At 40.8% G+C, this 27,521-nt stretch overlaps 1 protein-coding gene and 1 long non-coding RNA gene across 6 annotated transcripts; both read right to left on the bottom strand.

The window, feature by feature from the left end:
- Positions 1-2,031: 2,031 nt before the first annotated feature.
- Positions 2,032-11,712, bottom strand: terb1 (telomere repeat binding bouquet formation protein 1). Of its 4 annotated transcripts, none has more exons than XM_046307922.1 (22): positions 10,623-11,712; positions 10,404-10,514; positions 10,176-10,304; positions 9,925-10,056; positions 9,589-9,649; positions 9,299-9,417; positions 8,975-9,103; positions 8,342-8,494; positions 7,777-7,908; positions 7,544-7,669; positions 7,270-7,442; positions 6,699-7,064; positions 5,854-6,350; positions 5,659-5,729; positions 5,419-5,514; positions 5,088-5,294; positions 4,933-4,989; positions 4,698-4,820; positions 4,533-4,574; positions 3,315-3,394; positions 2,862-3,004; positions 2,032-2,726 (listed from the first exon to the last, which is right to left on the bottom strand). In XM_046307922.1, the coding sequence occupies exons 1-21, from the start codon at positions 10,657-10,659 to the stop codon at positions 2,891-2,893; spliced, it is 2,955 nt and encodes a 984-aa protein (XP_046163878.1). In that variant the 5' UTR covers positions 10,660-11,712; the 3' UTR covers positions 2,032-2,726; positions 2,862-2,890. The 4 variants fall into 4 exon arrangements, with proteins under 4 accessions (XP_046163878.1, XP_046163870.1, XP_046163891.1 ...); XM_046307914.1 differs by having other exon boundaries at positions 4,933-5,016; positions 10,623-11,709; XM_046307931.1 differs by having other exon boundaries at positions 2,259-2,726; positions 4,933-5,016; positions 7,270-7,409; positions 10,623-11,705.
- Positions 11,713-22,916: 11,204 nt separating this feature from the next.
- On the bottom strand, positions 22,917-25,184 carry LOC124001404. 2 transcript variants are annotated; one of them, XR_006832779.1, is made up of 5 exons: positions 25,076-25,184; positions 23,672-23,795; positions 23,443-23,561; positions 23,301-23,374; positions 22,917-23,153 (listed from the first exon to the last, which is right to left on the bottom strand). It is a non-coding gene; the product is annotated as an uncharacterized LOC124001404 (long non-coding RNA). The 2 variants fall into 2 exon arrangements; XR_006832778.1 differs by lacking the exon at positions 25,076-25,184 and adding an exon at positions 24,243-24,364.
- Between the last annotated feature and the right edge of the window lie 2,337 nt (positions 25,185-27,521).

The following is a 27,521-nucleotide window of genomic DNA, read 5'->3' as shown; positions in this document are numbered from 1 at the left end:
AGATGTGGTCACCATTAGGGGATGGGCTACTGGCCTATTTTAATAGCAAGACATAGTGAAAGCAGCTAGACATATGTAGGTTCATGATGTAGTCTGACTGGTGGTCGCTATTAGCACTTCATTATTCGTTTTCTGAAGTAAAAAAACTATTCAGAGATTACTGATTATCAGAAATCATAATATAAGCTAATTTAAATCATAATTGTCAAACATTTCTGAGTTTATAAAACCTCTTTTATAACACAGGAGTATTGAACAGAAGTTTGACTCAACAGGTTCTTCTCACTAGCGATCAGAACCAAATTCCAATTGCTGGTAAAAGTCCATGTAAGAAAAGTATGAGCTCCTGCTGTTGTTTTTACTCTGCACTTTCACGTACCTTTTCTTCTCCCATTCAGTCTCCTATGTTTCATGCATGTTTAAACCACACTCACACACCCATAATCATGGATTGCATAAAATTGTCTCAAACTCTAATATCTATACTGAACACAAATATAAACGTTAAACGTTGGTCCCATGTTTCATGAGCTGAAATAGAAGATCCCAGAAATGTTCATATGCACAAAAATCGTATTTCTATCAAATGTTGTGCACTAACTTGTTTACATCCCTGATAGTGAGCATTCCTCCTTTGCCTAGATAAATAAAACATAAAGAAGTTGGATGGATTATTTTACCTTTATTTAACTAGGCAAGTCAGTTAAGAACAAATTCTTATTTTCAATGACTGCCTAGGAACAGTGGGTTAACTGCCTTGTTCAGGGGCAGAACGACAGACCTTGTCAGCTCGGGGATTTGATCTTGCAACCTTTACTAGTCCAACGCTCTAACCACTAGGCTACCTGCCGCCTGACAGGTATGACATATCAAGAAGCTGATTAAACAGCACACTCATTATACAGGTGCACCTTGTGCTCGGGACAATAAAATGCAACTAAAATGTGCAGTTTTGTCACACAACACAATGATACAGTTGTCTCAAGTTGAGGGAGTATGCAATTGGCATGCTGACTGCAGGAATGTTTGTCCACCAGAGCTGTTGTCAGAGAATTCAATGTTAATTTCTCTACCATAAGCCACCTCCAACTTCATTTTAGAGAATGTGGCAGTACGTCCAACCGTCCTCACAACCGCAGACCATGCTTAACCACGCCAGCCCAGAACCTCCACATCTGGCTTCTTCACCTGCGGGATGATCTGAGACGAGCCACCCGGACAGCTGATGAAACTGGGTTTGCACAAGCGAAAAATTTCTGCACTAACTGTCAGAAACCGTCTCAGGAAAGCTCATCAGCATGTTTGTCGTCCCCACCAGGGTCTTGACCGGACTGCAGTTTGGCAGTCTTAACCAACTTCAGTGGGCAAATGATCATCTTCAATAACCACTGGCACTCTGAAGTGTGCGCTTGACGGATTAATCAGTTTCAACTATACTGGATAGATGGCAGACAGCGTGTATGGTGTCGTGTGGGCGAGCGGTTTGCTGATATTGTGAACAGTGCCCCATGATGGCGGTTTGGTTATGGTATGGCCAGGCATAAGCTACAGACAATTGCATTTTATCGATGGCAATTTGAATGCACAGAGACAGTGACTTGATCTTTAGGCCCATTGTGACATTCATTCACAGCCATCAGCTCATGTTTCAGCATGATAGTGCTGGATCTGCACACAATTGCTAGAAGTTGAAAATGTCCAAGTTCTTCCATGGTCACCCATTGAGCATGTTTGGGATGATCTGGATCTACATTACGACAGCATGTTCCAGTTCACGCCAATATCCAGTAATTCGCATAGCCATTGAAGGAGCAGAACTACATTCCACAGGCCACAATCAACAGCCTGATCAACTCTATTCGAAGGAGATGTGTTGTGCTGCATGAGGCAAATGGTGGTCACATCCGATACTGACTGGTTTTCTGATCCACGCCCCTACAGATGCACATCGTCTTCCCAGTCATGCGAAATCCATAAATTAGAGCCTAATGAATTTATTTCAATTCACTGATTTACTTATATGAACTGGAACTCAGTCAAATATTTTTAATTGTTGCATGTTACATTTGTATTCAGTGTAACAACAAGCTGTAGAAAGCCTTTCTCCTTGAGGGACAAACATGATCAACTCTCTAGAAGTAGAGAAAGCAGTTAAACTCAAGTCAGTAAATAGAAATCATCGTTGTTCATTCCCTGAAGCCTCTAGGGTCCCTGAATGAAAAGGCATAGTGTGAGAGTAGCAATGAGACATTGCTGCATATTGGACACCCTTTTGTTTAATTCAATAGAAACAACTTCAGGAGATGACAAGTGAACAACCATCTCAGTCTCAAGACTTACATGAACAGTGAACAAAATTATGAAAAATGTCAAGTTAAATGGAAATGATTAATGTTTCTATTCCAAATCATATTCAACTACTTCACATAGGCACCACAATACTGCTGCGTAAAAAACAAAGGTTGAGGAATACAGAACAGATCGGTCATTAATCCTCAATGAGTATTAAATTAACGCATTTCAAATACATCTTCATGTGGTTTACTTACCGTAGTACAAAATAGAAGTTTACCAATTCAAACTGGGGATTAAATGTAAGTACTTAAACTATTACCTCAATATTAAATTACAGTATTTCAAATATATTACTGTGATGTACAATAGACAAATCAGTGTGTTCTTCTCAGATCTCAGGGAGAGGTTGAATCCATACCCTGGAATTTAGCCTGTGGGAGAGAAAGAGAAAATGAGAGGGAACAAGACAGAACGGGACAGAGAGACAGCAGGCTCAGTAGAATACTCACCAACTGAAATTGAAGTCAATGACAAACATTTGTAAAACCATTGTTGATGCCTGTTACCTGCAGGTGTTTGTATGTCTTGGCCAGATCTACATTGGTGCGCCCCGGCTGGAAGGGATAGGACCACAGGATGGTGTTCCAGGATAGACCAAACCTCGAAACAGGTAACGCTCCTCGTCACGGCTGAATTTCCTCCTCTCCCTCTGTAGATGAAGAGAGAGAAAGAGGGCAGGGCTTAAATTGGAAAGAATGAATGTACGAGAATGCAGAGAACAGAAAGAGGACATGAGACAAAACACAATCAGTCATCATCCTCCTTTGCTTGGTTTTGCAACAGACAAACGTCCCTACTGAACAGGGAAGGAGCCACCATCACACAAACACATACTTGTCTCTGCTGTCACATTGCCTGGTAACTAGAACACTAGCCATCCTATACAGTCCATCCACTATAGATTAACCTCCATTCAACACACACTTCTACAGAGACAGAGCTGGTCTCTCTCTCCTTACAGTCAGAGAAGGTTTTCCCATGAACAGAGTCTCCTGCTGATCATCAATGGCACCATCTTCCCCATGATCTGTTCTCCTGTCTGTGTGTCAACGAGAGAGAGAACATTATTCTGTGTGCGTGTGTGTGGGTCAGTCAGAGAAAGAGGGTGAGAGACAGAAAGCAAAGAACCGATGTCATGCCTCATTGAGAGCAGAGACCAACAGTTGTCAGAGCGTATTGAACTAAACACAGACAATCTAATAAAGACTAAATACCATCTCTCCCTCCCTTCTCCAATGGAGTGACATTACGTCACTCCTAATACAGCTGCCTGCAACCAGAACAATAGTACACAAGGGAGAGATTCAATGGCCAGAGAGGGAGAAAGACAATAAAGACAGAAAGAAGAGGAGGGCGGGGGGGGGGGGAGAGACTAGAGCACACGAGAGGGCGACAGACAGACGGAGAGAGAATGTAGTATTTCAGACAAAAAAAAGTGGATGACGAGGAAGCATGTGTTCAAAAAGAGAGGGCAAGAGTAAATCTTAATGAAGAGTGAAACACAAAAGACTAGAAGTGGACACTGCTACATGACATTGGGGAGGGGGGAGGGGGGGAGGGGGGCTAAACTAGCATCGTACAGCTGTAGAGCTCAGTAACAGAGTGATGACTACTGTAGCTAGGAGCTAGTGTTGAACAACTAAGGCCACTCTGGCCTGTGAGAACATTGGCAGTGGTTCAACATTCCTCTGTGCTGCCAGGAATATACTGGACACCAGGAATCTCACGAGAAACACACACAACCACAAATGCGCACACACACAGGCATGTGTATACACAGGCATTCAAGTCGCATATTGGTTATAACCTCAAAGCAGCCCGTCACCACCGTCTAACTTATCCCATAACTCAACCATCTCCAATCATCAACTTATCCCATAACTATCCAATCTCCAACACCCATTTTGAATTTAGCCCAAATCTCAGCCTCTTTCTAACCCCATTCTGTATCCTGACTGACCCTAACCTCTGACCCCTTGCAATGATCGAGTGAGATACCCCCAATCATACCAGTGTAATTGTTGCACAATACCATAATGCATGATTATATAACCCTGACAGCTAGGAGGCATGATCAGAACAACTTCCAGAAGTAATATTTAAACACACTTCCATCCAAAAAGAAATCGAAACAAAACATACAGTATCACATTTCAACAAAAGCTTAATTTCCTTACCTTCAGAGGGCCGAGCCTTCGTCAAGGGAGTGAGACTAACATCTGTGTATGTGTGTGTGAGAGAGAGAGAGGACACATTAGAAGCAATAAGGCTATCTCATTATGAGTCAGGTTAAATGAAGGCTAAAGTGCTGCAGCGTGTTATGTTGTCTGAATATCCTGTACCTCCTCTCTCCTGCCCCCTGGTGGTCACAGAGGAGACACTCCTCATCAGACCACCTCTACGCACAGGAGTCAGGGTGATATCTCCATATGGACTACGCTTCTTTAGAGGGGTGAGACTCACATCTGACAGAGATGGGGGGGGGGGGAAAGAGCGCGATAGAGAATAATATAATAGGTTGTCGTTTCCAACCCAAAGACAGAGGATATAACTTTTTGGTGAGATTGTGAATCTTACGGTTGTGGTCATTTCTGTATTGTCCTCTGTGGGTTGAGAAGCTCTTCAGCAGGGTTCCTTTATGGATAGGAGTTAGACTGGCATCTGTTACAACAGGACACACATCACGTCAGATCGCGTCAGATCGTGTGTGTTCAGCATTTCAGAATTCTTACCTCTGCAGTTATCCGAGACGCTCTGCATCCCTCCCTCTCTCTGCTTGGTCATGTGTGCGTCTCTCCTCCTGCATATTTCTCGGAGGCTCTTTGTGTAGCTGTGTGTGGCCTGCTGCAGCACCATGTGCAGGTCACAGCTGTGAGGACAGGACCTCTGGAGGACAGGGAATGACCGGCTGGTCACCTCACTGAACCGCAACCCACAGCCTGGGGAGATGGAAACAGCTGGGTTAACAAACAAACACACACTATACTGTATACTCACACACACACACACACACACACACACACACACACACACACACACACACACACACACACACACACACACCTGAGCACCTATAGGTGGGTTTATATGTGGTGGCTGGAGTCTCCATTATTTTACGTATCTCACTGTCCAGAAGCTCAGAACACACAGAGAGGACATCTAAGAAAGTGCAGGTGGGGAGAGAGGCAAGAACTATATTACTGTTGGGATTTGGTAAGAGACTGTTCAGCTTTCTCTCAGAACAGTCGATGAAGCGATAAACACAGTTTTGCATTGTCACTTTATCCCAGTGACATTTTGTACCTTCATTGTCCAATCGTTTCTTCTGCCTGCCCAAACCTGACTTGCCTGGAGCTGGGCACTTGAACACTTGGCTAAACCCCGAACCACGAGGGAGAAAAAAAACAGGTATATACAGAATTCCAATTAATTTCTTACATAACATTAAGAATCATGTTTCAATAAATATAGCATTTGCATATTGTGCAGTGTACTGACCTATGTCGGTGTGTCTGGGAGTGTCCCTCTAGTGGCCTGGAGGAAGAGGAGGCGACCAGTGTTCCCGTCCCCAGACATACAGAACACCTCTCATCCTCTCCACCACTGCCCCGCGGCTGCCCCGCGACACCAGCTGTACCAAGTCCAGCATGGCCCGTGGCTGACACAGTCTGCCATCTCTTCCCAGGGTGCTCATCTCGGCAGTTCTCGGTCTGTGTGGTTTTGCCTTTCTCTGCCAGTGTGTTCGTGTAGAGAGGATAAGTGTTTCTCATAGCTGCCGAGCTCCTGTCCCTTTTCTTCTCTCTTTGTGCGTTTCCAAGTGTGTGCAGCGTAGTGCGTCTTTCCTGTTCTGCCGGTGTGTTTCTGTATGCTGCCCTGTCGCTCTCCCTCTCTTGATGTGTGAGAGAGTGTTTGCAGGTCCTCTTCTCTCGCTCTCTGCTGCTGCGGCTGTGTTTCTGTGGCTCCTCACTGGCTTGGAATACCAGTCTCCTTACACGCTAGTGGTCAAAACAACCACAACTTTTGACAGCATATCATACGACATGGTGGAGCTACAATATTGCTTGTTATACCTATCCAATCCTTTCAGGTGAACATGAAGTGCCTAGAGCAGACCTGGGCAACTCCAGTCCTCAGGGGCCTGATTGGTTACACTCCCAGCATTTTTAACTGAAGATCATGATTAGTTGATTATTGGAGTCAGGTGTGTTAGCTGGGGCAAAAGCGTGACACCAATCAGGCCCCCGAGGACTGGAATTGTCCAGGCCTGGCCTAGAGGGTAGGGGCCAAGGGTCTGTACAGAACAATTGTGTGGGGAGTGGACTGGAACCTAGTTAGACCCTCACCGTTAGGTCATGCCCTCTGTTTGTGGGTTGATTCTCCTCTCTCTGGTCTCGCTTCATTCTCTCTCCATCTCTACCCACCCTCGCTAAGACAGGCAGGACAGGGGTCTCTCTCTCGCCATCCATTGCCCTCTCCTCTCCTTTCTCTCCTCCCCTTCCATATCTTCTCTGTTGGCCCCTCCACTCTACTCCTCTCCAACTCTCCTCACACCTCTCATCTCCTCCTCTCCTCTCCTCGTATGGTAAGGAGATGTGGTGGGGGGTTGGGGGGAGGGGTATGGGTGAGAGTAGCTCCTTCCTCCCCAATCCTGCAGGGTTCTGTTGGTCTGGGGGGTTCTGTGTGTCCTCCTCCCACTCTTCCTCAGCTCCCTGGGCAACAACCCCAACACCACACACACACATGAGATAAGAGGAAGAATTGTGTGTCTATATAAAGGCTTGGGGTTTGAGGAGTGTGCACGTGGATGAGGGACTGAGTGTATATGCCTGTGTGTGGGGGAGAAGACCGATGTTTGTAGTGCCTTTGTAAAGATTGCTGTGTGCGTGTGTGTGTGTGTGTGTGTATTTAGTACACCTGAGCCTGTTGTCTCTCCAGCTGGTTGATCCTGTGCAGCATGTCTCGTGCTGACCTCCAGTACCCCTCCATGTCCACAGGGGGCTCCAGCTCCCCAGTCTGACCCAGCTCCCCAGTCTGACCCAGGGACACCCCCTGGACTGCACCACACAGAGACACAGCTGGGATGAGTGCTATGGACATCAAATGGGTAGACTCACTTTAACAGACTCGCTGACCTTTGAACACAGGTCTTTGTGTGTGTGTGTGTGTCTGTGTGTGTGTGTACACTCACTAGCCTGTTTGCAGGTCTGCAGTATGAACGTAGCAGCCTTCCTGAGCTCTTCGCTGGTAGACTCCGTCAGTAGAGTGATGATGAGGGACAGACCTCCACACTGTAACAACTGAGACTGGTGCTCCTCTGGAGGGGGGGGATAAATACTCTAGTAGTTATTCCAGTTATTACTGTGCTGTTATCATTGATGTAATATGGTCATTATTTGTTTCCAATTAAGTTGTGCTAGTTACCAGAGGCCTCAGTACAGTGTCCCAGGGTGAGTATGATAATTAGCCTGCCTTGGGGATCCAGGATGGGGCTGGACAGCAGGGAGATGAGGGGGGGAACCAAACCATAACCTGCCAGACCTGACACCAACACAGCTACGCACAGAGGAGAGAATGGACTGGTTACCTGAGGAGCGCTGGTTTACATTGCTGTATGAGAGTGAATGAGTTCTATACAAGTGCCTAGGCCTATAGCACGGAAAGGCAACAGGCAAAAATCTTCCTGTGAGAAATTTATTTTTTGCCCCCCCAAAGTTTCTAATAAAAAAATATATTTTTTGTGTGTTTTTGGCAACAAAGTCTGTAAAATCATCAGGAATTCAGCAAAAAATGATTTAGGATATATGTGATTGTGTCTCAATGTAATCAAGGTATGAAAACTGTTGTTGTGTTCGATTTTCAGTATACAAATTCTTATAATTATGTTCCAGCTCCCCGACCCTCCGCTCTGACAAAAATCACCCCGCCGATGAATCTAGTTGCCTAGGGGGTAGGGGTTGATTTGCGATTCAGGGAGTGATTCACTCACGGTTGTCAGTGATGCAGGCTGACACGGTTTTGGTCATGATGACAGACAGCTGACAGGCCAATGGGCTGTGGGAGGCATCAGAGGCAAAGTGAATCAGAGTTTGGGTCAGAGTTCTGAGCCCGCCAACTCTGGAAAAACTCTCCTGAGCACAATCTGATAGAGAGAGAGGGATCCAGAGGGAGAGATAGTGAGACTCAGAGAAAGGAGTGAACTACAAGATAATGGGAGCTCAATAGATAAACCAAAACTGTTCTCTACACTGTAGTATCTACAGACTAAGAGCATCCATCCATGACACGAGAGAGACCTTCATTTGAACAGTTAGTGAAAGGTTGTCTAAACCAAAACACTCCAAGATACTGTAACCTCTACAGACTGAAGGTCTGCATCAATCCTTCAGATCTTTGTCAGGCCATCATGGAAATAAAACCAACACTACTACACTTAGAAAACTAGTCAGATTACAATTACAAATCATCCATTGCAAGAGCAACCTAGGTATTCTGTGTGTGACAGACAACTTAAGCAAATCTTTGAAAAAGGCTAACCGACCATTTTAAATCACAAGATATGGACACATATGCAAGTAACGGACTCCAAACAGTGTCAGTGCATCATCCCGGTCTTACTCACGGTTGTTGGCGACCGTCATGGCTATGAAGGAGCAGATGGGCTGAACCATCTCTGCCTGGGGGTGAGAGAGCTGCTGCAGCCAGGACTTGACCAGGGGGAAGGCTGACACACAGATACGCTGGCTCTCCTCTAGGGAAAGAAAGGGTTAAGACATGAGACAAAAAAGGTACTCTTCCTTCAATTTCCCTTCTGTTCCGTCTCTCTAAAACATTAACCTACTGCAAGATACACACATGCATGCTGTAACCACAGTGGTTTATTTTATGTTCAGCTGCATAGAACACTGTACAAGAACACAAACATACACACGGACACAGGTGTTACCATTCTGGGGGTTGTTGACACAGCCACAGAGAGCACTGGACACAGAGGTCCAGAGTTGGAACAGCTGAGTGATGTTCGCAGGTTTCACTGTGGCCTTGCCAGAGAGAGGGAAACTAGTCCTGTGGAGAGGAAAATCAATCAACCTGAACTGGAATTGGTGTTGTCCTATATAGTTTCAGTGCTATTTGTATCTACTGCTCACCTCGACCATCCAGGTCCTCTGTAAAAGTAAATTAGTTCTCCATTTGGAAACTTCTGCCTGAAAACCAGTGGTGCTTTTCAGTGTTTACCTGAACAAGTCTAGCAGGATGTCCAGACAGCCAGAGGTCTGAGCGAAAATCTGTCCAGACCCTAAAGCAGCACACACAATCACATTTAATGTGTAATATACAGTGATTTCACATAAACATCCCAAAGTGCCTTACAGTAACGTGGCCTAGACCCCAAAGATCAAGCAGTACCACAGTGGCAAGGAAAAACTTAATGGAAGGAAGTAACCTTGAGAGGCACCAGACAGGGGAGCCCAAGAAGGGGCGGTCCATCCTCCTCTGGCTGTACCAGCTAAACACATGCCTGTCATGACAATCACTCCCTGTCCAAAATCAATTCTCAACCGCAGCGCTTACTGTTGTTGGCGACGAGGACAGAGATCAGGTAGACAGCTACTCTCCTCTGGGTCAGTGGGCTGTCCTGCTGCATCAGACCATCTGTCAGATCACTGAACAGCTCCCTCCTACACAAGGCCTGCTTACAGTACACTACACACACGCACACGCACACGCACACACACACACACACACACACAATGTTTACAATTCACATACAGCATCAGAGAGAACCTGCTTAAAGTACACTACCAGTACACACACACACACACCATTGGCCTCTGCCAGCGTTCCCAGTATGAAGAGAGAGGTCTCCCTGACCTCTGCGTGAGCACTAGATTTGGAGAGGTTGTACACAAACACCACCCCTCCAATCTCTCTGAAGAAGTCCACATTCTCCTCTGAGAAAGAGAGAGATAACATCAGTGCCATTGCATAACTGTTAGATTTATAGACAAATTGACAAATCTATCTTTAGGGGGATTTTCTGTGTGTGTGACCTCTCTGTTGACAGATAGAATAGATGGTAAGAAGCGCTTGTTTCTGCGAATCAGGACATCTCATCTGGTACTTCAGACACTCCAGCAACAAACTCAGATCTGTCTTCGTGGCTGTAAAGTACAAATAAACTCATGGAGATACAGACAAAAACAAGAAATAACCCGTTAAGTACTGTAGTGTAACTTATAGAAGTCCGTCAACCTACGACCAACACTCACCATTATGTTTGCTTACGCTGGAAACATCCTTTTCCATCTTCAATGGATATGCTTCATGAAATAAGGACGCTAGCTAGCTAGAACAGATGTTCCAAAGATATGAATCTGTGCAGTTGCCGTAACAGCTAGCATGAAAGCAGTCAGATTGCCGGCGTTGTCACACAGCGAACTCTCCTCATGAGCGACCGCACTGAAATCACTTATCTAACGTTAGCTAGCTAGCTACTTGCCAGTTCATAATTTCACTTCATTAATTACAATTCAAAAGTATACTCTTTTACATTGTCATTTGTCCTTTGCTGGACACTAAACATATTTTAAGGTGCTGCTGTGTTGCTGGATGGTTAAAATGACAATGGATGGAAGTTGATTATAAATTGCCGCTACGATGCTATCGTTTCTGATTGGCCACAGTAAAGGCGTGCTTGATTTGTAGGGGAAGGAGGAACGAAGTAAGGTAGTTAATTAGCTAACAACGCCCGCGTTAAAACCGAGTGAATGGTTAAACGTGAGCTAAATTACCACACAGATACGCAGGCAGTTTGAGACGTGGCACCGTTTTCTGCGAGAGGAATAGGTAGGATTAGAGCGCTGAGGAGAGAAGCGGGGGACATGAGTAGAGCGGTTACGGGGAGGACGAACAGAGTGATGCCGGCATCTGTCAACTAAACTAGGAATAGGGTTGTCACTTGTTACCACAGCCACAAAGTTATAAATCCCGCATTTTATACAATTTATCTTTGGGGATTCCGGATGGACATTGAGAAGGGTTTTTTTTGTGTCCGGAAATGGAATGGAATCTAGCGACATTTTTTTTTTTTTACATAAAAAAAAAATTAATAACAAATCAATACATAAAGCACATGAGGGAACACAATCATACATAGATTACAAACAATAGACAATCGAGCTAGGGGGTACAATATCACATTACAATTACACAGGGACATGCATATACTTACAATTCTAACAGTTTTTTTGTTAGTAGAGCATTTAACCGTTCAATGTATTTTTGTAGGGTACGAAAATGTAGTTTTCTGTTTGTATATTTACATTTGTGTATATGAAATTTGTCCAAAAGAATAATGAAATTAATTACGTAAAAAGGATTACGCTTATTTCTATTGTATGTAAAGAATCCAAAAAGTACATCTCTCCACAATAGTGTCTTCATAAATGTGTTCAATTATAAACATACTGATGTCTTGCCACAGTTTTCTTACATGCACACAATGCCAAAAAAGATGCAAAACTGTTTCTGGGTGGTCATTACAAAAGGAGCAATTTGAGTTGATGTTTTCCTTAAACTTCTTCATGTAGTGGTTGGCAGGATAATATTTATGAATAATTTTAAAGGAAACTTCCTTAATTTTGTTAACAAGTAGGTATGTGTGTGGCAACATCCAAACTTTTTTCCAACAGATATGATCAATAAATCCATTTCAATAAGGCATGACATAAGGTATAGATACAACATCCTGCTGAAACAAGGATCGTATCGCTCTGTTGTTGAATGGACCAAAAGAGAAACAAATCTTTCCTACTGATGAGTCAACAGGGTCAACAGAAGGTAGGCTCTGGGGGTCAGGTCTTGAACATGTTCCTGAATAACATAGCAACACCTGAGGGAATGGCATCTAAAACAATTGCAAAATCTTTAGGTGTTACAGGGACCTTGTAAAGTGATAAGAATTCTTTATAACTGAGTAAAAGACCCTCTGCATTTACCAGTTGGCTCACCAATAGGATATTATTTCGGAACCAATATTCTAAAAACAGAGAGGTATTTTTATACAATATATCCCGATTATTCCATATATAATATCTGTGTGGAGAAAAATTGTGTTTAGAAATTAAGGACCATGACAAGAAAACCTGCCGATGAAAAGCAGAAAGTTTCACTAGAACTTTGTCAATATTATAATTGCAAAACAACATGAAGTTAAGGCCACCAAAAGTAGAGAAGACATGATGAGGAATAAAGTTCCAGATAGAAGTGGGTCTTCTTAGGAATTGTTTTATCCAATTGATCTTAAAAGTATTATTTAAAGTCCAGAAAATTCAGTCCACTATTCTCTCAAATGTTCATTACAACAGTTTTCCTAATGTAATGGGTACGGTTTCTCCAAAGAAAGTTTAAAAGCATCTGGTCTATCTCCTTGCTTATTTTACGGTCAAGATATAATGATAGAGCACCATATGTTAGTCTAGAGATACCTTCAGCCTTGATTATTAGGACTCTACCTTTTAAAGAGAAGTCCCTCTGTAGCCATTGATTTAGTTTCTTCTGTTTTTTTTAAATAAGAGGGTTAATATTTAGTAAGCCTCTAGACTTCTGAACCTTTGTAATGGTTATGCCAACATATGTCAGTTCTTCTTTTACTGGAATATCATAATATGAAGGTGTCACACAATCTTTGAGAGCTATGATTTCACATTTATTAATGTTAAGATATAGACCAGACGCTTTGGAAAAGGATTGTATCACATTGATCGATATGGGAATTTGGTTCGTGTCTTTCAGAAAAAGTGTAGTATCGTCAGCCAGCTGGCTTATAATAATTTCCTTACCAGCTATCGAAATACCTTGTACAGGACTATTATTTAAAGAATTTGCAAGAAGTTGGGTGATTAATAAAAACAGGTACGGAGAGATGGGACAACCTTGCCTAATTCCTCTCTTTAACTCAAATCTAGGTGAGGTGCCATATTTCAATTTGATAGAGCTGTTACCATTTGCATAGAGAGTCTTAATAGCCTTACAGAAAAAATCCCCAAAGCCAAGTCTCTCAAGGGAGTGGAAGAGAAACTGATGCTCTACTGTGTCAAATGCTTTATAAAAATCTAAAAATAATATGAAGCTATCCTCAGTTATTAAGTCTGAGTAGTCAAGTATGTCTAATACTAGTCTGACATTGTTAGAAATATGTCTGTTTCTCATGAAGCCAGACTGTGTTTCATCAATGATTGCATCCATGACTTCTTTAATTATTTTTGCAAGTAGTGAGGCTAATATCTTATAGTCATTATTAAGAAGACAAATTGGACGCCAGTTATCGATGAGCAGCACTTCTTTTTAGGTTTAGGTATCAGTGTTATTAACCCCTGACTCATTGTAGGAGGGAGAACATTGTTTTTCATACTCTCTAAAAAGACTTCAAATAGGAAGGGGGCTACTTGTTCAGAAAATAATTTGTAAAATTCTGATGTAATTCCATCAATACCTGGTGATTTATTGTTCTTTAGATGTTTGATAGACTCTATAATCTCTTCAACTTTGATGGGTTCATTACACTGTTTAGATTCTATATCACTGATAGAGTGAACATTATTCAGTGAGTTAAAAAACATATCTGTGGATTCCTGACAGTACGTAGAGCTATACAATTTTCTGTAAAAATTGCTGCAGTATTTAGCGATTAATTTTTGGCTCATCTGTAATAACACCATCCATGTTTAACTTATGGATAGTGTTATTTTTAGAGTGAAATTTCTCAAGTCTAAAGAAATAGGATGAATTCTGTTCTCCCTCCACAATCCATTTTTTCCTAGATCTAATAAAGGCTCCTTCTGCTTTTAATGTATATATATTATCCAGTTTATTTTGTAACTCAATTAGTTCCATCTTCTCCTCCCCCAAGAGGTCAGCTGGGGACCTCTGAGAAAGGGAAGTTATCTTAATGATCACCTTTTCCTCCTCAGCTCTTCTGGTCTTAGCAAGATTACTACCATATTTTCTAAGATATTTGGACACCTCAAATTTAAAGAGCTCCCAGTTCTTGCAATAAGATTTTTCTTCACAAGCCCTTTCCCAAAAGTGTGAGAGCAGATCTTTAACCTCAAATGTAACTATATCATTATTTAATAATGAGCTATTTAGCTTCCAGTAGGATGCTCTACCAAGGTTCGTATCAGGGGTAAATATTTTGATATCAATGTAAATAGCCCTATGGTCTGTGAGGGGAGTAGTACAAATATTTGTAGTAACACACTCACTATCAATACATTTAGATATAAGCCAAAAATCTATTCTGGATTGTCTGGAACCTGTTTTGTTACTCCAAGTGAATGGTCTTTCAGCCGGAAACCTCTCTCTCCATATATCAGTAAGATCAAACTTTAACATAAAAAGTATTAAACCCAAATTATGATTGGTTGGCCTACCTGGGGGCCATCTATCAGTTGAATTATCTATTGTAATGTTAAAGTCCCCTCCTATCAATAATAACGAATTGGGAAATTTAGATAACCAATGAAGTATATGTTTCTCTATAGATTCAAGCAACTCATCATTCTCATGTTTGGTGTTGTACCCGTAGAAGTTTACAGTAATGAGTGTAATGTCATTGTAACTGATCACAAGACAAATAAAGTGACCAAATGGGTCACATTCCGAGTGTAGAATATTACCATCAAAGGTATTTTTCATTGTAGTGACACCAGCGGAGCGTTCAGATCCATGGGAGAGCCAAATATCGTTGCCCCACTGTGACCTCCAGAAGTTGGCATCAGCCAAAATTGAGTGAGACTCTTGAAAAAAGCTCAAATCTGTTCGAAATGGTTTAGCAAATAAAAATAAGGCCTTGCGCTTCACACTGTTTCGTAACCCCTATCATTAAGAGATAATATAGACAAAGACAAAACAACAAAGATTATATAAATGTATAAACTGTAGTAGGATGAGTCAAAAACGTAGGAGCAGTGAACGTAAACGATAAGGAACCGAGATCTGCACCATTTAAGTCAATTTAAAGTGAAAATAGCTTATTCCATAACCTTTGAGCTGACGTTATCTGGCTTTGAAATTGAACTCAATTGGAAATTATGTTCAAGACCAAACCAAGGGTTCTTGTAGTAAGAGAGACTAAAAACCCTCTTTAGTGTAATCAGGAACTATTCTGAGAAATAAAACAACAAATAATAATTTAAATAAAAAGGTACCTACTATTTTAAGTACATATGAAAACTGATCATAAAATAATTGAATAACAAAATGTTTTACATATAAATGTTCCTAAGACCTTTTTTGGAAATAAGTATTAATAACTAAACAGAACAATAACCGTGTAAAGTCAGAGCAGACCTGTATGCCATTTAAAACAGTATTTTAGTTACTGTATACATAAAACATAAATTCAGCTTTCAGTCTTGTTTGTAAGTTTGTAAACAAAATAGGTCTTCTGGTCATACAAGAATGAACTAATATATTGAAATACCTGAGTATTCCTGTAAAATAGTCACCTGATGCTTGTTAGGTAAACCACATAAGGGAAATGAGAATACCATGACAGCGGAGTCAATCACCAGCTTCCGGAGACACCTGAAACCCCACCTCTTTAAGGAATACCTAGGATAGGATAAAGTAATCCTTCTCACCCCCCCCCTTAAAATATTTAGATGCACTATTGTAAAGTGACTGTTCCACTGGATGTCATAAGGTGAATGCACCAATTTGTAAGTCGCTCTGGATAAGAGCGTCTGCTAAATGACTTAAATGTAATGTAAATGTACCATGGCTGAAACCATCAACCTGTTCCTTCTGGTGAGATTTTAGGGAGGAATATGGATTTCTGAACCGTTGATGAAACCTCGTCCTCCGACGAAGTAAGCAGCCTTCCCCTCATTTCGTACTTTCTTGATCGTTGGCCACAACTTGTTCCTTCTTTCTATGTCTTCCGGGCTGAGATGCTCGGCGAAACGCATACCATGGCTCTGAAGGAAGGCGTTCTTCCTAGCAGCTTTCCAGACAGCATCCCTGTAGAATCTGGTAGTGAATAGGATGATGATACCCCTGGGTCTTGAATCGTTTTGCTGTTGCTTCTTGCCGAGGCGATGCACAAAATTGATGGTATCACCAACTTTGTTCTTCTCTGCAGGCAAAACTTCTTGGCAGATACGGATAGCCTCTCCTCGCACATCTTCATTCTCCACCTCTGGCATGCCGTAGAGTCTCAGGTTCCAATTTCTTGTGTATTGTTCCAGATCAGTGAGACGTCTGTGGTAGACATTATTATTCTTTTCCACCCTTTCCACATTTTTTTCAACTTTTGCCACTCTCGTTTTCACATCCTTAATTTCACCACATGCAAACTCAACAGTCTTTTTCAAGCCTTTGTTAGGGTTGCGTAAATTCGAATCTGGTATCAGGATAAATATGACAATGAGTCACAGATTATATACTATGTATTTTTTATTAGCTAAGTAATAAATGGCAAATGCAACTTTCGTATATGCGGGCTCACTGTAATACCACGCAGGGCAGAACAGAGAACTGACAAGATGTATGTAAACAGTATTCTTTATACTGTGATAGACAGTTCCAACCCGTCTGTTGGCCTATCACAGTAGAGGCTGGGCGTGGTTTAAACTTGCTCAGCCTATTGCAGGCGCTCAGGCGGGTCCCCGCCTCTTGGCGCTTCTGTTGATAGATGTAACTGTTGCTGTGAAGAACATCCATGCGCTCATGTTCCATACCGTTATCTCGCACCTGGCTCCTGTTATCTAACAAAAGACCGCTTGTTCTCGCAACACCCCATGCTACTCTGTATTTTTCCATCATGAGAAAGGCCCATGGCCCTGAAACTGTTAACAATGTTTCAAGTCAGCTATGTTGGATAACACATACATACATCCACACAAGCCAACAGCAGATAATATTCAATCATATATATGGTAATGGCTATATTGTATAACACAGGATCCAACAATCCCCCCTTTTCACACCCCCAAGGGTGTGAACAAAAATTCAGCAATGAATCATATAACAGTTACAAAGTTTAAAATACCTTCATGTCCTCCATTCGATCCCACTATGTACTAGATTGGCTACCAGCCACCTAGGAACTTAAAACCCTCATGTCAAAAGAGAACAGCTCATTTAAAAACAGAATAAAAGAAAATGGTGTTAAATTTAAGTCCCCCTTTTGACACCCGCTAGGGTGTCACTCATTATCCTTTATTTCAGCGGTCCCAACATAGTAATATGTTAATAGCATTTCATGAAAATATTAAAACGTTTATTATTAATAAAACATTATTATTATTATTTTATTTTTTTAAATGACAGAAAAACAGAAAATAAAAATCAACCAAGAAAAATTCAAATCAAGTGATATATGCTTTTGTCTCCCCCTTTTGACAAAAACAGGATCAGACTTTATTGTTTATTGACATGTAAGATGTAGGATAAAACTTTGGTCATGGAAAACAGAGTAAAGCAGAGCAAAGCATTATTATAAACCATCTGGTCCTCTCAGCTCCTATCCTGCACCAGTTGGGCTTCATGCCACCCAGGGACTCCAAACCTTCACAACAGGGAGAACAAACATACTGGAAAGAAAACATCATAAAAAATTTAAAACAAGGAACTGTGGTGGTGTAATATTTATTCTACTACCTCAACAACAGCATACCATGGGTCATCCTCAGTCAGTCCCATCCTCCCCTGAAAGCATGCTTCAGTATCAACATCTCCAACTGGAGCATCAAGCAAAGGCATCATGCCTGAAGCCTTCACCACATCTGTAACAGACTTCTTAAAACACGGTATGATGCAAGCAGCACAACACATCAATAATAAAAATACAAGAATTAGGGTCAGAAATCCAATAACCACCATAACAGTGTACTTACCAAACCAGGCTCCCAACCAAGAGAACAGTCAGACTCCTCCACACCCGCTATGGTCCTCATCTCAGCAGATAGTGCATCAAGCCCATTAAGGGCCTTAGATATACTACCATCTGGACTGGTGTTATTAGGAATATATGTGCAACATTGTTCACCGAAAATCTTGCAGACACCCCCCTGACTGGCAAGAAGCATATCCAAAGCAAGTCTATTCTGTCTGGCAACCCTAGATGTGGCCTCCAGCTGTTTAGACATACCAGTGAGTGCATCACGGGAGTAATTCACAAAATGCTGTTGATTATAGTAGATGCAATTAATCCATGCAGTCTGTCTAGCATCCACTATGGCTGGACCTATAATAGGTAGTAAGTGCCAGAGTCCATCATTCCTACCCAAGGCCTGAAACTCATGAGGAACGCCCACTGGCACTCCCAACAGGTTAGTGTGTATGTCAACTACATCCTCTGTCCATGGAGCACTATGTCTATGTCTCTCATGGGATGGAATGTTTTCAGGTTCCCTGGATACAGAACCCAACAGCTGTTCAGCCGTAACATCAACAATGGTCAGTGGAATTTTCAAACTGGTCAGAGCACACGTACCTTGCCAGTCTCCTCTAAGAATGGGTCTCAGCACTCTTTTGGGTCCACATATCCACCACACATCAGCCAGACCACAAGTTTGGTTTAGGCCTGCGACTGGCCAAGTGGCATTAATGGTTATGTTACTACTGCAATCAGCTTCAGGCAATCTCCCATAATCAATGCCATTACATGTACCCGTGATGCAACTGTAATTGCCCCCATATGCCTTAACACCCCAAGGGGCCCGATGAGGAGGTACTGTAGGAAACACAAGGCTCAAAGAGGAACAGAGGATTGAATTGGGCTTAACCTGGTAAAAACTTCTCAGAATACACAACCACCCCTCTCCTTCTCCTATAGCAAATGGGTGTGTAGCCAGAACAGGTCTAGCATTACTACAAATAATGCAGTCCTTTCTTTTCAGGGTCCTGTATAACTCATATAAGACAGCCACAAATTGTCCCTACCATCAAAACCAGTGCCTAATTTATCAATAGCTGAATAGTCTCTAATGTTAATTACCTGAATGAGATTTTACACAGTGGTGGTAGGTGGCAGGTTCGGTCCAGGTGTGGTAGAGGAGTGTGTCTGGCGCTGGTTCGTCTGGGACCTCTGTGGTTTTGGCAGCACCTTAATAGAAAACAGGCCCACCATGTCTGTCCTGATCCTTTGTAGTCCGAGGGTGTAAGTCCCTGTATCAGAGAGTTTAATAGTTTTGATGGTTAGTAGGATGTCATCACCTTTACAAAGTTCAACAGTGCTCCTATGTTTTTTCTACTTGCATGCACACGCACACAGAAATCAGAACCATAGACCTTCACATCCTATTTCGGTTACGTTGACCGAACTAAATATTTTTTGGTAATTTTCTGGTTGTCACTGTATTAGACTAAGCATAGCTACAGTATCACCCTCAGGCACTTAAGGAAATCATGAATGTCATTGATATATTGGAATTAGTGGATATATGGAGGCTTAAATACCCTGACCTAGTTAGATATACATGGCAGAGGCTTAATCAAGCTGGTCGTCTTGATTACTTTCTTATGTAATTCTCTCTGGCACCAAAAGTTTAAAAAGTGTTGATAGGGGACAGAATGCAGTCGGATCAGCACATAATTGGCATCATATATATATTACTCTTACAGAATTTACACGTAGGCGAGGATATTGGAAATTTGATCAAAGCCTACTGGATGATAACTTGTTTTTAACTAGGACAGAATCATTTATAACTGACTTTTTCCGACATAACATAGGAGATCCCCTTATTGTATGGGCCACTTTTAAATGTGCCTTTAGAGGCCATGCAATTCAGTACTCCTCTATAAAACAAAAGCAATTTAGGTCGAGTCCAAATTAACAAAGGAAATTGAAGGACTAACAGTACAGATAGATAGCAATAAAAACTGTACCATAGAGGCTCAGAGTAACTTAGGGGAAAAACAAAAATAAATGGAGGAACTTATTCAAGAAAGATCCAGTGTAATATATATTTTTTAAATAAAGCGAACTGGAAGGAATATTGGGGAAAACGCACCAAATTATTTTTCAATCTTCAACATAGAAATGCTACCAACAATTTATTTTACAGAAATTTGTTACAAATGATGGAGTCATTCATAATTCACCAAACAATATTTTGAAAGAGGAAGTAAAGTACTTTATGCATATGTTTTCCTCCATCTCCACTACCCGAAGCTAATTGTATAATCCCCCCGTAGTAAAATTAACATCTGTACAGAAAGAGTCCATCTCCTTTAAACTGGGAAAACTCCAAGGCTGGATGGCATACTAGCGGAGGTATACCAAACTTGTTTTATACACTCAGAGAACCATTATTAGCATGTTCTAACCACTCCTATAAAAATGGTAGATTATTGTACACTCAACAAGGTCTGATTTCATTATTAATGAAACAGGATCCACGTGGTACATATAAAGATCCAGTCCATTAAAAAAATTGGAGGCCTCTTACACTTCAGTGTTATGATGCAAAATTTCCAGCTAAATACTTAGAATTAGAATTAAAAAGAATTAAAAAGATTTTGTCAGATATTATTCCTCCAAATGAGACAGGTTTTTTTTACATGGACGATACATTGGAGATAATATAAGACAAGTACTGGAAACAATAGAATAATATGAAATATCGGGGACACCAGGCCTGGTTTTCATAGCTGTCTTTGAAAAGGCTTTTGATAAAGTACGACTGGAGTTTATATATAAATGCCTGTAATATTTCAATTTTGGAGAATCTCTTATAAAATGGGTTAAAGTTACGTATAGTAACCCTACACGCAAAATAGTAAATAATGGCTGCATCTAGGGTTGCAAAAGGGTCGGAAATGTTCCGGTAAATTTCAGGAATTTTCCTGGACCTTTTCCATGGGAAGTTAAGCCCTGGAATTTGGTGAATTTAGCTTAAAATCATCAAAAAAGTTAGCTTATAACAGTGACCCTTTTTTGTGGGATACACAAGGCAATTAATTATAGGTCTTTTGGCATATTTTGGTTAAAGTATCCCCAATTCAATGGAATTGCAACCCTCTGCATGCACAGTACAGTACATTCTCCCTTCACATGTGTTCTTCCATCACATGTACAGCTGATTCAAGATCTTGCACATTAATGAGATGCTATTGAGCACACTCTACTATACTGTCTGAGCCAAGGACTACATGCTTTCTGGTAAGTTTTGATTACAATACTGTTTTTTTTTGTTAAATAGTAGCCTACAGCAAAGTGTGTTTAAACCATTTTCTAACTTGTTAATTTCTGCTAATTAGTTTTTGCTACAATGTGGGTTTTAGCTTGCTTGAGCCTGCTAACCAAGGAGTGTTAATTCACCTTTTCCATACATGTTTCATTTTAAAACATTTATTTTACAGAGTAGTTGTTTAACCTAACTGCTTAACTATTTATCTGTACATGGAATTGTATTTGTTTTGTTTAAAACACAAATCTTAACAGGAAAATGCAATGGGCACTATATGTGTGGAGACATTTCACTGCAGCCAATGTAGAAGGAAATGCTGTGTACATTTGCAAATACTGTGCCAAATCATGTGACGAATGCAACAAAGATGCAGAGTCATCTGGCCAAGTGCATAAAGTTCCCTCAGCGCTCACAACAAGCAACCACTGACAAAATATATTTTCAATTTAAGGTAAGTTTTGTCCCTTGTATGATCTAAATTGATATTGTTTTATGATGATACCAGCTATTGTTTCATATTTATAATCTTTCTGAAACAGAAAATGGACAAAATTCAATAGAAATCAGAGGTAAGAATATGTTGAAGGCTAGCTGTATTGGGTGCAGACTTTTTAACATTCAAATAGCTCCTTGGTCATGTAACCTCAACCAAGGTTCAGAATGTCCACGGACTACCCTTCTATATTGCACACCCTTTTGACACTTCATCTCAGGTGATTTTACATTTCAATATCTCCTTGGTTATGTGACCTACTGACCTCAAACAAGGTTCAGAATGTACACTCAGTGGGTCTACATATTGCACACCCTTTACTTTGTCCATTTTCATCTCACATGATTTTACATTTATTTTTCAAACTAGAATTTCAATAGCTCCTTGGTCATGTCAATTACACACCTAAGAAATGTGAGTGGATATATATACCCATACTGCATTACCTCTAGTTTTGTATCTTCTATATTGTTGTACATTAATAGTTTGACAATTAGGGGATTCATTCCAGTGTTGTATTTACCCTTTTCTTTCATATTTATCTGTAATAAATTGGTAGTTGAGTACTTTTATTTTCCCTTTCCTTAAGTCTTTATTTTGCCACAGTATTTAACAGTGATACACAATAGGACAGAAAGAGAATACCTCCCTTCATCGTTAATATCAACCATAAAGGAAAAGTGCAAAGTATGAGAGTCATGTTATTAATTGTCCAAAGCAGGGATGGAGAGTGAACTGCACAGCCAGTAAGGTAGGCTGTAGTGGGTTCAGGCAATACATATACTGAACATGTAACCACAATAATGGTGGCCAGATAATCAATGAATTCAAATTGAATATTGACAAATTAAACAAATTGTAGACCTTTAATATTTTCTAAAATGTCAGACACTTTACGTCAAATAAGTACAAAACATTTCAGTGTTACTTCCTCTTTATCCCTGGTTGATGTACATTTCAGAGCCTCTTCAGTGTGGATGGGGTATAGCATACATTTTAAACAAAGACATCACTTCCAGTTTGTGTTCTTCACACCTATTGAAGTCATTTGTATTCATCCCTAGGTACAGCACATGGAACCACCGTTGGCATGCAAAACATTCAATCTAAAACAGAACAAAGTGTAACACGTTACAAATCGTATCAAATGTCAATGCCGTATGACAAATTAGCTATCCATTGTGTTATCAGAAATTGTCTTACATGCCGTCTGTTGTCAAAAGATTATAAACATGTTAAATAAAGTTACTAACCCAGTCAGTCTTTGGGCAACAGCCAGGTACTTTATCAATGGCACACGTGGAGCAGTTGTTGCCTTTGTTGAACTCTGAAATCATAGCCATGAACTACATAAAAATAATTTACATTTACCTTGAATTAAATTTCATTACATACCAGGCATTTTTAGTATATCCTCAGCCATTTCTTTTCACAGCTGCTCTGTGTTTTTGTGAAGGTTCTATATCCATTTGGGAGGGGATGTTAGGGAAGTTCTGTGCAACTTCCTCGGCCATCTACACCAAAAAATAAAATAGTTTGATCTAAATTGTCACATAACAGCTAACCATTCATTATTGAAAATATAACAGCTAACCATTCATTATTGAAAATATAACTATCAAACCTGCATTACAAAGACCCCGCAGCTGAAGCTGTTCTGTTGCATGGTGGGAGTAATTTCCCCTCCTTTACACTTTATGTCCACCCAATCTTGTCCATGGCAGTATCTTCTCATTTTGAAGTATTTTCTTTATGTAAACATAATGGAATTCTGATTAGTTATAGGCAAATGAATACACAGGCCAAAACTGTATGCTCTTTTCCTCATCAGCATAATCTAGTAGTGGTAATTTCCTTTAATCCCCATTCTACACAGCCTAAATTAGAGGCACTGAACCATTTACAGGATGACAATAAAATTAACATTTAGGATCCAACGCTATCACAGAGTGAATAAATGTAGGGTGTTTGTAGACTAAGAACAAAATATTAAGTGACAGTTTCATCAGAACATGCTTAAAGTCATATCACAAAGACCACAGACGACAGTGCCCACCAAGTCCATGACAATAGACAATTCATTGTAAGCACCAATGTGTTTTGTCAAAATATGATCTGAAAATGTCAGTTACGGATACAAGTATTCTGTGTGTATCCTGGGTGTATTTCTTTTCTCTCCCTCTCCCCCTACTCACAGATGGCAATCATTCCCCAATCAGTCGCTAATCAGAAGACACCTGCTCCTTTTCTCCTACCCAATCACAGTTCCTTTCCCTTGGTTTAAAAACCCTGTCAGTTGTTCTCTCTGGAGCAATCTCTGTAAATCTCATGTGGTTTAGGATACATGTCACTTTGTGGGAAAAGGGTAACCAGACAGGTCACCCATTGGCATACATTACCTGTAGGTAATAAATAAATACACAATTTTTGGTTAGCGGTGGTTGAAATAGGCTAGTCTAGCTTAGGGGTGTTTTTGAATGCTTATTGTTTCTTTCCTTGCGTCCAGCTCAGCCCAGTCCTATATCGACAACCTGAAAGGCCACTCAGCAAGGAAAAAGCCAGTCCTCTGGTCTGATGAAGCAAAAATAGAACTGTTTGGCCATAATGACCATTATGTTTGGAGGAAAAAGGGAGAGGCTTGCAAGCCAAAGAACACCATCCCAACCGTGAAGCACAGCAGTGGCAGCATCATGTTGTGGGGGTGCTTTGCTACAGGCGGGACTGGTGCACTTCACAAAATAGATGGCATCATGAGAATGGAAAACAATGTGGCTATATTGAAGCAACATCAAGACATCATTCAGGAAATTAAAGGCAGAAAAGGGGCAGAGCTGGACCCAAGGAAAAAAAACAATATCCAAAAACACCCCTAAGCTAGACTAGCCTACTACTATACAGCTAACTAACCAAAAATAGTGGGTGGTCCGCCCAGTTCAGTGTTTTTAGACAAAGTAGTTCTACGGGTACTGTGGGCGACTTGTCATAGTACCCCCTTTTCCCACCATCATAACAAAAAAACAATACTCACAGGTGGAGACAAAGTGTCATGTCGTTGCGAAAACAAAACCAGAGCACTACTGAGAGATTGCACTACTGAGAGATTGCACTACTGAGAGATTGCACTACTGAGAGATTGCACTACTGAGAGATTGCACTACTGAGAGATTGCACTACTGAGAGATTGCACTACTGAGAGATTGCACTACTGAGAGATTGCACTACTGAGAGATTGCACTCTGAAGCAAACAGAAAGGGTTTTTAAACCAAGGGAATGTGATAGGGTAATGGAAACAGGGGGTGTGTCTTCTGATTAGCGACTGATTGGGGAATGATGATTGCCACCTGTGAGGAGGAGAGAAAAGAAATGCACACACAGGATACACACACACAGGATACCTGTATCCGTAACAGTATACCCCCCCTTCGATTGTCTATATAAGGAGAGAAAGTAAAACCACAAATGCTTTGAATGTGTGGAACATTATACAGATAATTAAGCATAAACTAAAATATATAGACATTTCAGAGAATATTGGTTAGTTAGAAGGATTGTTTATATATTTAAAACAAATGTAATTACATTCTTATTTTTTATTTTTCTAATATATTCTGTCTACATGCAACTTAATGGGTCATTGTCACATATTAGGGAGATTATGTATCATAAATAAGGTGTTGCTGACAATACTGTGTTTACATCTTCACCATTTACTTTAAAGTGACAGAACAAGGGCCATAATTATTCAAGTGTGTGTCATCAGAAACATTCAACTCCAATTCCAGTTAACTCCATGATAATATTTAATATTCTTAGACTTGGTTAGGTGCACATCTAATGTACTTCTATGTTCATCCTTCATACTGTTTGACATTTATTTTTACATGATATGTTTAGAATTGTGATTGAAAAATGTTTATTGTCATGTTATGTCTAGTATTTATTACCTCACCCACAAACCATTTGTGGGGTTGCAGGGTGCGACTACTTCCCGGAGGAGAACAAGAGACTAGACGACTGGATACGGGACCCCTTTAGAGTGGAGATGGGAAGTGTCATGTTGCCAAGCAACAAAGAAAATCTGATGGTGGAGCTGTCATTTGATCGTGGGCTGAGCATGCACTTCCCGGGAAATGACACCACCAAAGTTCTGGTGTAGCGTAATGGGATTAGTATCCTGTTCTCGCCTGTCATGAAATCAGAATCATGCCACCGTTCAGCACTAACTATCTGTGTTAAAGTGGCTGAAAACTAAAGTTATGATTCACTATTTTAATTATTATTGTTAATTCATTCTGACATGCATATGACATTCTATTGAACTGGTTAAAAACTTACACCTTTAAAAAAATGTAAGGTTGTGAAACTATTGACATTGTAATTGATGATTAAGAATTTCTGCTGATTGCTGTTTTTTTCTATTTTAAACACTGGTTACGATGTCATGTTCTGAGTCTGATCATTTCTTACACCCACTCCTGAACTGGTCACCTAATTAAATGGCCTATTCTCTTCAACTGATAATAAAAGTTTGCTCAGTTAATGTGGCTGTGTAATGACTTTCTTTAACACCATAATTGAGACAGTCTTTTTTGCAAGTGAAGCCTTCCCAAGAAGGTAGCTGCAACACAACATTATAAAATGTAATCATCGACAGTCCATAATGTTGGGTCGTGACTCAATTCTCATTGTCAAATTTGGGTCCCCAGGCAAAACCAGTTGAGAACCACTGCTGTAGATGACATAATAGGCAGGACAAGGAGTGGGTGTGGCCTTGTATGCTGATGATGTGGCTGTATGGAAGAGAGGTGGGAATGTGAAATATGTGATGAGGAAGATGCAATAAGCTGTGTGAGTTAATGAGGGCCGAACAGGCAACTGCTCAGTATCTGACCGAAAGGCGCTACAGAGGGTAGTGTGTACGGCCCAGTACATCACTGTGGCCAAGCTTCCTGACATCCAGGACCTATATACTTGGCGGTGTCATAGACTGTTCTCTCTGCTACCGCATGGCAAGCGGTACCAGAGCGCCAAGTCTAGGACCAAAAGGCTCCTTAATAACAGCTTCTACCCCCAAGCCATAAGACTGCTGAACAATTCATCAAATGGCCATCCGGACTATTTACACCTCTGCTACTCGCTGTTTATTATCTATGCAGAGTCACATTACAAATTATCCCGACCTGTAACCTGTAACCCCGCACATTGACTCGATACCGGTACCCTCTGTATATAGCCTTGTTATTGTTATGTAACTTTCTTGTGTTACTTTAAGATTTGTTTTATTTAGTAAATATTTTCTCAACTCTATTTCTTGAACTGCATTGTTGGTTAAGGGCTTGTAAGTACACATTTCACGGTAAGGTAACCTGTTCTATTCGGCGCTTGTGACAAATACAATTTGATATATTCAGGTCCTGTTGGGCCGTAGGGAAGTCAAGTCCTTGATCCGGGCAAAAGGGCTCATTCTTTGGTA

This window comes from Oncorhynchus gorbuscha, linkage group LG02, assembly GCF_021184085.1.
Source record: "Oncorhynchus gorbuscha isolate QuinsamMale2020 ecotype Even-year linkage group LG02, OgorEven_v1.0, whole genome shotgun sequence".
NCBI lineage: Eukaryota > Metazoa > Chordata > Actinopteri > Salmoniformes > Salmonidae > Oncorhynchus > Oncorhynchus gorbuscha.
The sequence above is the reverse complement of the archived record's forward strand: the minus strand, read 5'-3'. Positions and strand labels throughout refer to the sequence as shown.